We start from the raw sequence: 13,846 nt of genomic DNA on the forward strand, positions 1-13,846 counted from the left end.
CAACAATGTTTAGGTAGATGGTACGTGTCAAAGAAACATCCACATGAACGCCAGGACCCAAGGTTTCCCAGCAGAACATTGCCCTGAGCATCACACTGCCTCCATTGGCTTGCCTTCTTCCCATAGTGCATCCTGGGGCCATTGCTTCCCGAGATTAGCGACGCACACGCACCTGGCCATCCACATGATGTGAAAGAAAACATGATTCATCAAACCAGGCCACCTTCTTCCATCGCTCCATGGTCCAGTTATGACGCCCACATGCCCATTGTAGGGGCTTTCGGTGGTGGACAGAGGTCTGAAATCTGAAACCCTTTTTTCATAGCCAGCACTAACTTTTTCAGCAATTTGTGCTACAGTAGCTCTTCTGTGGGATTGGACCAGACAGGGTAGCATTCACTCCACACGTGCATCAATGACACATGATCCCATCGCAGGTTCAGTGGTTGTCCTTCCTTTGGCCACTTTTGGTAGGTACTAAACCACTGCATACCAGGAACACCCTACGAGACCTGCGTTTTGGAGATGCTCTGACGCAGTCGTCTAGCCATCACAATTTTGCCCTTGTGAAAGCCTTATGCTTGGCCATTTTTCATAAACTTCAAGAATTGACTGTTCATCTGCTGCCTGATATATTCCACCCCATTGACAAGTGCCATTGGAACGAGATGATCAATGTTATTCACTTCTTCTGTCTGTTCATGTTGTGGCTGATTGGTGTAGAGTGATAGTAAAGATCACTCTGACTAAGGCTATGTCCTGGAACCTCTGGTCTTAATGACTTATGACTCATTTACAGGATCAAGAGGAAGAAAAAAGAGGGAAATATAAAGTCAATTTATGGACTTTGATTATTGTCCTATTAGCTTGTGAAATGTGAGTAATTATTGTGTAATAATTTAATAATTAGGGGCTGGTATTTAGGAGCTATGAAGTGATTTATTGTGAATTTTAGAATGAATTGTAAATGGATAATGTTGTGATGGTTTATATTTTGGTTGTTTATTTGTTATTGCACAATCAGGGTGGATGATATATTCAAGTCACACAGATATGGGCGGGGACATTCGTATAGTTAACTTATCACCTGTTCACCTGCATGGCAACTGGTAGAAAGAGTGGGTCACCGTATTTTTTGTTGACTGCATTTTTAGTCTATGATCGCTGTGATTATTTTGAGTATAGTTTTGCACTTTATACTAAGTAAATTCTTTTAATGATTAAAAGTTATAAAATGTATATTTTGATCTCCGTGAATTTTTTTTGGTAGCGTGTTAGACAATTAGCAAACAATGGCCTATGTCACCCTCTCAGTGACCTTTTACTTTGTTTCCAATATTTGCTGCAATGTATATATAGGATTTCAGAGGAAGATTAAAATGCCAGTCTTTATTCTGAATCAATCCCATTTTATTATTTCATGTCATTCGTATTCAGCAGTGAAATTTTGTCCTGGCAATCGGTGCGAAAAGCTGCCTCTTTGTGGATTATAAAAAGTAAAAAGATCTGTTCTTTTGAAGAGAAAAACATTGTTACCCTAAAACATTCACTTTTGACACCACACTCAATAAGTTTTACTAAAATACACATAGCTATGGACTACATTTGATACTGATCCCACTGAATGTGGGGGAAACAAACTTGTACGTCTGAAATTCAACGTTCTGCTAGCACTCATCCTCCGAAATCTGCGATTCAATCCTGTTTGAATCAACACACCTATTTCCTCATACTGTGCAGAAATACAATGAAATACTAAAAAGTTGAAAGTTATGTTACTGAAACAGAAAAGAAGGGAAAATAGAATCTCAAAATGTAGAATAGAGCTTGTCATAGTTGAACATCAGCATGCACATGGTTTCAGATAATGCCCTCCTATCATATTTAAATAGTGAAATAACCTGATTTTCACACAATCTGGTTATACGGATTTTTAACATAGTGTGTTACTACCCTATCTAACCAACCACTGAAAATTATCTTTTACTAAATGTCATTTAAATTCCAAATTTAACTGCAAATTACACTGACCTACAGAAAATACATAGTAGTCATGTTTTTCTTTTTACTTTAAATGTGTAATAACATTATAGGCAGCATTTTGTGGATGTTCAGAACACCATACTTAAATTCCATAAAAATAAAAGAACCCCAACATTTAAATATTGCATATAATTCAATATAATTCAAATTTGAATTGAAACTATAGAAATATTGAGAAAACTTCAATAGAAAACTTGAGAGAAAACTAGATGCAAAATATGCTAAATTTACAAAGGTAGTTGCAGGACCCTCTTGAATATACAGTATAAATTATATATATATATATATATATAGTTGTATATTATAGGATTTTGAATATCATGGTACGGTGAACTTGAAAACACTGCTGCAATGTGCTCATAATGTTTTTTTATCACTTTTAAAGTCAAAGCAAATCACAGGATGACGGAGATATACCGTAGATATGCAATATTATTATTTTCTATATATTCCATTCCAAATTCTATTACTATACATTTGATACATAATTATCATTACTTGAACATGTGCATGTTTTTTATGTATCAAACTCTTGAGAAAAAGTCTGAACAAGTTCCACCATATAGCAAATTCTAAAAAAATACATTTTTCTTTAAAAATGTGTTGACTTGAAATGTTAGTTTTATGCCCTTGATTATTGCAATACTATTATTGTATTAAAAACAAGAATTTAAACACATATCAGGGGGCATTTCAAATAATAAACGGTATATACTGTATATATGGTTTTACATGTTAAATGGTATTTTGGGGAATAAAATGGTATTTTACATGTTAAGTTGTATTTTGTTCATTCTAAACTAATAAAATGTCATAATTCTTGAGTTATTTATTTTTTTGGGGGGTATATTGTAGTTCATGTTGCAGAAACAGCCCACTGAGTTCCCACAGTAACTGTAGCAGTAAATGGTTTTAAAACTCAAATAAATTCTAGAATAAGTGGAATTTATACCAATCCAATGTGATAAAACCTTCCTATTGTAACAAAATAAAACAATAAAGTGTGGGCAGAAAGATGACTTTGAACCTGTGGCAGTGAAGGTGGTGAACGTGACGAATAACATTGTAATGTACTGTATCTCCATTATTATTATTATTGTTATTATTATTATTATTATTATTATTGTTATTATTAGATTACATTATATATTTCCATTTAACTTTTTTCACAACCCAAAAAATAAAGTTTGGGACACATGACACCTACTTCATGAAAACACTTCAATGGTGTCATTAAAATCTATTAAGTCCAAACAACGGTACGGTGCAAGTAAATAAGCTGCGTTACAAATACCCATTTAGTGGAAAATACAGTCAAATAAAAGTAGATAAAATACAATAAAATAAAATATTAAAATAGAGAAACACGTTTTTTTGGCTTCGGCCTGTTTCCATGGCAGATGTCAATATGACATAAGGAATGATTCTGCTCATTGATTTCCAATAAAACAGGAACGTTTGTGTGATACATATTGATCATAAAGGGCAGCGAAGACAGAACAATCAAAATTAAAATATATTAAATTCAATCAATATTAAACAAAAAAACTGAAAAAGTTACACTCATGGCATATATTATATTTTAGTTTTTTTTTACTGTAACAAATTATTTTATTTATACTGTATGTTATTTATTATTTTCTTAATTTATTATGATTATATTCATTATTTTTATTACCTTAAAATCAAAATGCATATATAATATTTCTTATTACTTATGGTAAATCTGATCAATTATATCTGTGAAATCACATTCATATTTTTAATAAAATAGGAAAATATCAGAAAACTGATATCTATAATTTTTTTGTAAGAAAATCCAAATAATTATATATATATATGATATTTTGATGCTGTTGCTGACACCATATCTCATAAAAGTAGTCGTCTTTATACAAAGAGTAAATAGGTTACACATACAAAATGTCTTATATATTGTACAATACTTACAATGAACAACATTGGTTTATGGCGACCAGCAGAAAAGTAAATAAAAACAAAAATCGCTGTCTCAACGCTGATTTCAAAGTTATTTCCCAAAATGAACAGAAAGGGATATTATCCAGATGGCAGTGAGTCTGATAAGGTTAATAAAGGAATCATAAAAGAGTTTTTTTTTAAACATTTGTCGGAGAAATAAACTGGCGTCTATCTGTTTCTGTGAGCTGCTCTGAATTGTTGAAATCACAGTTAACAGTAGAATTGGCGACAGATAAATAAAAACAACAAACAACAAAAATCAAGAAGTGTTTTCATGGCTTGTTTTTCAAATAAATCAAAGAGTACGACACCGTTGTTTCTGTCGCCCCCGAGTGGCCCGCGGCGGCCATGGCAGGTGGCCTAGTGGTCGGAACAGGAGCCTCCAAAAGAGCTAAAAAATTTAAAAAATAAATAAAAAAAATAAAAAAAAGAAAAGAGTGAAAAATAAACTATTGATAACCTTTTCTCAGTCTCCTCATAGTCACTGTTGCTTCCTGTTTTCCACCACGCGGTGCAGTTTACTGGCCCTGTGTCCAGACATCCACCGAAGTGGAAAGGTTCCCCCTTGTCCTGGCGACGCTTCCGCCGACACCACACGGTTATTTGGCAAGCTGGAACGGATGTTGACCCTAAGGGGGAAAATATACAATTGATGTGATTTTATTATTTTCATTTTTCATTTGTTTTTCATGAATTGCTTCTAAATACAAAAAGGCTCAGCTTAAACTCACGTAAAATATGGGCTATAACAAAATGTTAGCACTAAAGAACAATAGGGAACTTGCAGTATTACTTATCTCGCAAATGGAACAAAGAGGCGTTTTAAGTTTTAAAATTGGGGTGGGGGGAGCATGTTTAGAAATCACATTATTTTGGGTAAAAGTGTTCCTTGACAATATGGATAAATTAGTCAAATAACAGATAAAACAAGGTCCAAAGGTCCAACTATTCAATTCAATTGGGACTTCTTATGGAGTTGGAATTTGCCGTTTTCAGGCCTCTAATACGTCTTCAAAACAATGATGAAGTTAAAGACAACTCACCGAGGGCAGCTCATTCAATTCATGCGGTGTGCACACACACACACACACACAGACACACACACACACAGACACACACACAGACACACACACACACACAGACACACACACACACACACACACACACACACACACACACACACACACACACACACACACACACACACACACACACACACACACACACACACACACACACACACACACACACACACACACACACACACACACTCCACTCCAGAGCATCACGAGGGTTGAACAGTTAAGAAAGCCACTGCATTTAAATGTAAAAACTAAAGCCTATAATTCACGTTTGTCTTTAGAAATGTCATTTTTTATTGCAATTATCAGTTTGAACACATTGTACACGTTAGAACATTGTTTTGACATGGCCACATGCTTATGTATTTGGGATTAAAATCGCGACGACATCAAGGCCAGTTGGTGAGTGTTGAATAACCAAATACGAGATATTCTACAGCAACAGGGGAGCTGAGAAATACTCTGAATGTTTAAATATATTCTGAATGTTCAGAAAAAATAATCAGAATAGTTTTTTTTTTACCAAAAAATCAAAATTCTGAATATTTATTATTTAACAAATATATATATAAAATATTCCAAATATTGTTTATTGAAACATGAATAGATGTTTTTAATATTCAGAATATTGTTATTAAAAATGTATATCCTGAATATGTATTATAAAATATAATATATATATTTCAATATACATATATAAAATATTCCAAATCTTGTTTATTGAAATAAAGATGTTTTTAATATTCATAATATTTTTACTTAAAAAAAAGAACATGTATTATGAAATATAATATATATATATTTCTTTAAAAAATGCACAATATTTTTTCATATATTTTGAAGCTGGAGTCCCTGTGGTTAAAATACAAAAAAAAAAAAAAACCCGGCAGAGCAAAGCACGTAAAATATCTTTCTTTATTGTGTGAGCAGCATGTGATGGACAAAGCTCTACTGTGGCTGACTCCTCATCCACTTTTTTTTTTTTTTTTGGCAACACAGATTTTGGTTTGTTGATACTTTGTTAATATTACATTTTCTAACAGTAACAATTAGGTTAGATGTCCATAAAGATTCACTTCTGTACTTCTATGAAAAAAAAAAGTTATTCATTCTATAAATATAAATGGATGAGGAGTCAAGGGGATTTGAGGCAATGAGGCTGTTGCAGCAGTTTGCCTGTAGGGGGAGCAGCAATACATCTTCAGAAACTACATGACTGTATACTGTCACAGAATGGAATAAAAACGAAACAAAACCAAGTAGCATAGTAAAAAAATAATAATAATAATAATAATAAATGTACAAACACTATCCTAAACGACAGCCAGATTGTAAAAAAAAACAAAAAAACAAACAAAAAAAGTTTTAAACAATTGGCACAATTATTTACAAATGTACTAGAACAAATTAAACAACTAAAAATGTTTTTTTTTTTTTTTTTTTTTTCGTTTTTTTAAGTTTAGCTTTGGTTTAGGTTTTTCTGCCTTGGTTTCAAAGATTCAAGTTGGTTAATTCTGGTTGAAAAGCTCTTCTCCTGGGTGTTCTGGGGCCTGATGTTTTGCCGAATTTTGGGTTGCCAGTTTTACATAAAACTGCCAACGCCACACAGCAGCAACTGAATAATTTGACGCTTTGCACCGTCCCTCGACAAACAAAGTGCTTGTTCGTCACTGTTCCACTCAGACCATCGACAGTCAATTTCACAGGAGGTGGAAGTTGAGTTTTGTGAAGTATGTTAGTTGGTAAATTATGAAACTACGAGCATAATGTAATACTGCGGCAATATTGAGAAACCCAGCGGATTCATAAAGTGTTATCTTATCGCTCTAAATATACATTGGTCACCAACAAACAAAAGACTGGATTTTAGAGTAGCTTCCTCCTCCTGCTGGTGAGATCGATCGATAGATAGATCGATAGATAGATAGATAGATAGATAGATAGATAGATAGATAGATAGATAGATAGATAGATAGATAGGATAACACTTTATATTTTATTATTATTACATATCTATCTAGATGGATATAGATATGTAATATATAATTCCAAAGTGCAGACTCAAAACAGTGCTGTCTGTCACTGGGAAAAGACAAAGAATGAGCTCAGGTAAAAATCATTGTTTTAAGGAGGAGGAAGCTCCAACCGTGAATCTTAAGGCGTCCCACTTCCTGTATCCAGCCACTCATCAGTGCAGCGTGGTCCATTACAACACAACAGTACAATAAGTTAATAAGCAACATCCACTTCACATTATGCACAAATATCATGCATATGGAGCCACATCATTTGTCTTTTTTTTTTTTCACTTATCCGGGCCATTAGTAAAATAATGCATAGATATAAAAAAAAAAAAAAAAAAAATCCAATACATAAAAACATTATCATACGTATTAAAAATAAACAATCTGTACAAAAATCTTGCCATTTCTTGTTTTTTTTCTCTTATTTTCTTTTTCTCCCAACAGTATAACAGAACCTGGTAAGAGTAAAAAAATAAATATTCTATGTACACGCACGCATGCCATTCCGGGGTTATGGTCACTGCAAAAAGAAACACAAGCACAGAACAACACTAGTTAGCACCACGTCATAGGATTAGGGTTGGACATGATAAACAACAACAACAAAACAGCAGCAGCAGCGTCCGTCTCTCTAACTCACTTTATTCCAACACCCGGGTAAAGGTAACCCGTCGTCTCCCTGTAGAGAGAAATACAAAGTGTGAGGCAGGGAAATATACCGTTTAGACCAAAGATCACCCAAAGAAACAGCCTCTTGAACGCGCAAGCATCGAGCAAATTACAGCAACTACAATAGCAGTGTAATGTCGTAGAAAAAAATACGTCATCATCAAAAATCAATGTATTATTATTATTATTATTATTATTATTATTATTATTATTATTATTAATAATAATAATTATTTATACCTTTTATATGATTATTGTTATTATTATTACTACTATTATTATAAACAACAACAACCACAATAATAATAATATACTAATATTACTACTACTAATAAAAAACAGATGCAAAAGAAATCTTTACTATACCACTTTCACACCACAGATTTTTTTTCAATTATTTTCTAAGACAGTATCTTAAAACAAAGGTCAACAATTCTAATAATAAATAAATTTTCTGAAGAGGATGAAAAAAACAATTCTATACCATTCAAGACCTCTAGCGAATATAAGTTTGAAATTTAAATACAGTAAATACAGGACGGTCAGAGGGCCCTGGATCCTTTTGGCCAAAACAGCCACCTTCCTGTTCCTGGAAACCCGAACGTGTGGCCACCGGGAAGATAGTATAAAATAAAATAAATAAAAAGAAAAACTGGTGCTCCATGCAAGAGGAAAAGGATCTGAATTACTTGCATTAAGTGTTTAGATCAGCTTATTCAGGATATTTCAGGCCTTTTCTATTCATCCATTTTTTTTAATGTGAGACATATCCAATTATCCATGCAACGTAAAGGCAAGTGTGTTAGTTAAAAAAATAATTATAATAAAATGTTATGTTTAAACGTTATATGTTGTAGGGCCAGAATCTATTTATTGGGTCAAGTGCATTTTCACATAGTGTACGAGGAATTTGTCTTGGTAATAGTTGAAAGAGGAGTAGCATAAAGAAAATAATACGAAAGTCTAAAAAAACAACAAAATAAAAATATTCAGTAAATTTACAGTGTGTATATATATATATATATATATATATATATATATTTGTACAAAAAATGTGCTCTATGCACCAGATAAATTTACAAAAAATTACAAAAAAGGCTATGACAGGGGCTTTGTGGCAGTATAGAATAGGGTTAGGGTTAAGTATAGACTGGGTATACATATAAATAAAAAATATTTTATTATTGTTAAATGTGTGTATATATATATATATATATATATATATATATATATATATATATATATATATACACACATATATATTTAATTTACAATTTTTTGTATATTTTGTAATTATTAAAATATATATAATACATATGAATAGAAATATGTTGAAAAAAGTTGAATTATTAATAAACAATGAGTAGAACATTGAGGAAATCCGAGCCAAGCAGTTAGTAAATTTACTATACTATGTTATAAATTTTATTTTTATTTTTTTTCCTTTTATCCAAGCAAGCATGTTACTACAGTGTATAGGCCTATTTGGATGTGGTTAGGGATAGGGTCAGGGAAAGCTAAAAAAAGGCATGCTGGGAAACAGGAAGGGGAGGGAGCACCATACCACGGGGCACGGGGCATCCAGCCCGTCCAGGCCTGGCAGGCCCGGTTCACCTTTCTCCCCCTTAAATCCACGGAAGCCCTGTTTGATAGATGATGGCGTTTTAAACATTTGGGTTCTCCGCGACCCTTATAAAGTTAACGGCAGAGTCGAGCGTTGGGGTGAAGCAGGATCCGTTGTCCAACCGGCGGAGGTGAAAGATGGCGGGGTTGTTTTGCTGAAACGGGCGGTCCACCGTCGCTACGACTGGCAGGAACTGGACCGGCTGGGATGAGTTGGAATTTTGGGTGAAAGAGTCTAAATGTCTTGTAAATGTTGACCGAAAAGGTTTCAGTCTGTAAGCAACATGGAGCAGAGTAGGTCCATCAAAAGATCTCCAGTGGACTGTTGGACTTTTTGTTATGGGGCTAAGTGTAAGCAGGTAACAAAAGGACCAGATGCTTCCTGCCCCTTGTGTTGTACTTTCGTCTATTGCCGCTTTTCATCGGCAGTGGCGTCCCAGTTCCTGCCAGTCTGAACCCTGAAAAGAAGAGAACCCCCTCCCCCCCAGGGCAGTGTGTTGGTCTGGTGGTCCAGAGGTTCCCATCAAGTCCAATGACTTAGGTGGACGCTTGTGACCAAGACTGCCCTTTTGGGGGTGTTGGGGGTGTATTAGAACAATTAAATACCGAAGGCAAAGGGAAGCCATTCCGGAATCCCAAATCTTCCATTGGGTTCTACGGCATTCTAAGGCCTAGGTTTAGGTCTAGGCCAAGGTCGAAGGTCTAAGCGGCCTTTCCCTTTGCCTCCGAGTGGCTGGGTGCTCTAGGGACATACCAACGGACAGGGGGCATCTAATCCTGGTGCTCCATGGTCTCCCCTTTCCCCTTTGGCCCCCCTGTGGCCCTTCCTGCCCCTCTCTCCCTGCAAACAATAACGCATTAAAAAAAAAAAAGACACACTTTAGTCCTCCTGCTCAATTTCCCACAAAATGTATGAAGCAAATGTGGGTTTTTTTGGTTGTTTTTTTTCCACAATAGTCGTCAGAGTGGGGTGTAATTTAGACACCTTAAAGGTATGTGAAGGTAGGGTGTTTTCTAATTTCAACATATTGTTACATCTAATGAGCTATTTGGACTCAATGGGCCTCATTCGCTAAACCATTTCTTAATTTTTTTACAATTTCTTACAATTCTGTTATATAATATATCTTATTAATATATTTTGTGAGTAGTTTTAAAAAATTCTTGAGCAAAAATATTTTGCTCAATTTGTTCATATTACATCTGTGTACCTCCTAAATTGGATTGATATGGATTTGACTGACACCAATTCAAATTACAAAAAAAAACCAATTCATCATGATTTTTCATTTTGAATATTTATAAGAGGAATCTTTATGAGAGGAAGATTTATAAGAGAAGTGGTTAACTTTCATATCGCCATGGACACTTAATAATTATATGGTGAGATGTGGTAAATATAATAATAATTATATTTTTAAAAACATTTACTTTTAAATACTGATTGAATGTTTGTGAATAACTGACATAGATATTCTAGTTCCAATAGTTTTGTATTTCATAAGGGATATGGCGGCTCATTTTTATTATTATTTATTATACACATTACATGTAACAAACATATAGTAAAAATCTGTTGTTACAACCTTTAAAGCCAAAAATTGACTTTTTCCTACACTCAAATGAATAAATATTCTTACATTTCAATATTTAAACATTTTTTACATGCCATAGAAGAATATATATACCTAAATATGAATATTAAAAATACTGATTTAAAAAAAATGAGTGAACCTGTTTGTATAGGTTTATGAATGAGGCCCAAACTGACATTCTTCTCATATGAATTAGTGGAAAGGGAAGGTAAGTAGAGGGGGTTAGGGAAAGGGAATGGAAGTTGAATTGGTGAGCGGGTTTATTTCCAGAATCTTGCATCGTAATGAACATCTGGCTGCACATTATCCTGCTTATTACACGGCTGCCTGACTAAATTAAAAAGACTATATTGATAGGGAATTTTGATTTGAAATGATTTCATAACTAGTATGCTTCTCAGCTTCCACTGAGAAAAAGTCCACAACGAACAATAGAATAACCTAGTGAACTACTCGCCTCACAAAAAACACTTTGCCCTACATACTGTTTTTCAAAATTATTTAATGTTAAATTGGACATAATACACGCTTATCTCTCAAGTTTCCCATTGCAGTTCCTATGCAGTGTCACAAGATGTCGCGACTCGCTAGTATCAGCATTAGCAAGAGCATGTAACCATCTATAACCATAATGTGTAAAGTTCACCTTTAGTGACCTCATAGATAATCATAGTTTAAAATTCTACCAATATTTTACAATCTCGAACCTACAGTACATAACGACAACAAACCCATTTACTAAACTTTACAAAACTTAAAAAGAATATATATATATATATATCTACAGAATATAACATAACCTACATATGACTGTTTCGAACCTGATACCCGAATAACCCTAACCCCTTATTTTACATAACCCTTTTTGAAAATAGCTAAAAAAAATAGCTAAAAATGTCCGCTACTAAAAGGAATCAAATCTTGGGCAAGTGCCGACTTCATTAAATTCCTTATCCCTGAACTGCAAAAATAAAACAATTTAGAACTACGAGTGACAATAATTTTGGCTACAATACCATTTACATATCTGTTCACAAAGGCCAACAGGCTTGGCAGGGATCCCAGTGCGATATATTATCATTATATGTGAATTTATTTATAGGATAGGAAGTAATGATTGGAGGGAAAAGGGTTTTCTGATTGTACAGGCAACGCTCCGCCATCTTGAACCTCCAGGTTACTGAATATCCAGTATATAACACCAGTTTTGTGTTTGGAGTAGGGAGGGGTAGGAATATTTGAAAATTTGCTTATTGGTTTGTGACGGCAAAAAATATATTATTTTAGAGCAACTTTTGTGTGGGTAGTTTTCACTGAAAGAATAAGTAATTTGATTACATAATAATAATAATAATAATAATAATAATAATAATAATAATAATAATAATAATAATAGCTGGGATTTATATAGCGCCTTTCAGAAACCCAAGGACACTTTGTTCTTTGTTACATGTAACAAAGTATTTTGGGGATAAATAAATACATACAATTCCTATTTCTTAATTGCATTTCCTCAATGTTTGTTAAGATCTTTTAACAATTTGAGCCTTTTCTATTTCATCCGACGTTGACGGTCTAGAAAAACAGCATTTTAAGAGGGATTCGAAATTTTCGGGTTTTGGGACCCGTGAAGAACCTTTAAGTCAGAGTGGCGTGCAGTCGCTTCGGTTGTTTTACTGCGTCAATAGGGAAATCTAACGCATTTGGCAGCTGTTAACTTCTGATCCTGTCGGCACATCCTAATAGTCGGTTATTAAAATAAACAATTACTTGCTCGTACCACAATTTTGAATAATTGACTGTTCAGTCATTCAACCCCATCGGTTAATTCAAATAATCGATTATTCGCTCACACCAACGAATTAATACACCACTGATTAATCGACCATGAAAAATATGAGTTTTGCAGGTCCCTAATTTTGGGGGCGTTGCCTGTCAGCCATGGAGGGTTTCGGGAGAGTGTGAGTGATTTAGAAAAAAATGAAGGAAATTACGAGGAGGAGGAGGAGGAAGAAGATTAACCCGGGACTACATTAAAGTGCAGGAGGAGGAGGAGGAGGAGGAGGAGGAGGAGGAGCGGTAGGCCAAGGTTTTTGGGAGAGGGAGAGAGGGCGACCCCGGCAATAAAAAGAGCCATGGGCCGCAGAGCAAGGCGGAGGGAAGGAAAAGGGGAAGAGGAAGACCTGCGGAAAAACAAAAAGGAAGACAGGAACACAGAGTAAAAACAGCAACACGAGATCACAACTCTCCATCTGCATTTTCAATGCTCTTAGGAAATTTGGAATTTGGTTGTTTTTGCAGTAGCCAATACAAATGAACGATTATTCACTCAATACCACTTGACCGTAGTTTGGTATTCTGCATATTTTTTGGGCCAGTTGAATGTGCAGAGAGAGAGCAAATGAAATGACAAAAGACTTGGAAGTGGTGGAGTCAGAATGATTAAAAGGTCATATGTCACAGGTTAAAGGGGGAGGAAGAGGACAAGGGAACAGGATGTGGACATTTTTTTTTCGAAAGGGAAACATCTCTGGAAACCTGGCGATAGAACGTGTGAAGTTGTGTTGTGTTGATTTTGCAAGGTGGATGTATTACAACAATGCAACAATGACTTTCCTTTAAAAAAAAGGAAAGTCTGGTATTTTTTTTTTTTAAACCTAAGCCTTCTTTCCCAATTTTTATATAAAGCTTAGGTAAAAAAAAATAAAAATACCAGTTCCCCTTTAACAAGAAACAGAAGCTGAGGTATGAATTTCTTTGTGTTGCGTTTTAAATCTTTCTTTTTTTTTTAAATTTTAACCAGACAAGAAAACAAGAGGACTCTATTAGG

At 34.4% G+C, this 13,846-nt stretch overlaps 1 protein-coding gene across 9 annotated transcripts in view; it reads right to left on the minus strand.

Moving 5' to 3' along the window:
• Positions 1–1,394: 1,394 nt before the first annotated feature.
• The window catches only part of col13a1 (collagen, type XIII, alpha 1), a 57,612-nt gene continuing 45,160 nt past the window's right edge, over positions 1,395–13,846 (minus strand). For 6 of the 9 annotated variants that reach the window (XM_080016550.1, XM_080016556.1, XM_080016555.1 and 3 more), the window contains 3 exons: positions 10,176–10,262; positions 7,770–7,808; positions 1,395–4,652 (listed from right to left, as the gene is read on the minus strand). In XM_080016550.1, coding sequence (XP_079872676.1) covers positions 4,623–4,652; positions 7,770–7,808; positions 10,176–10,262 — 156 coding nt within the window. In that variant the 3' untranslated portion in view covers positions 1,395–4,622. Of the gene's footprint in view, positions 4,653–5,396; positions 7,650–7,769; positions 7,809–9,362; positions 9,441–10,175; positions 10,263–13,846 lie in introns of those variants that run through there. The other 3 variants (XM_080016557.1, XM_080016551.1, XM_080016553.1) reach the window with 2 other exon arrangements.

The sequence above is a fragment of the Zeus faber genome, assembly GCF_960531495.2.
Source record: "Zeus faber genome assembly, chromosome: 16".
NCBI lineage: Eukaryota > Metazoa > Chordata > Actinopteri > Zeiformes > Zeidae > Zeus > Zeus faber.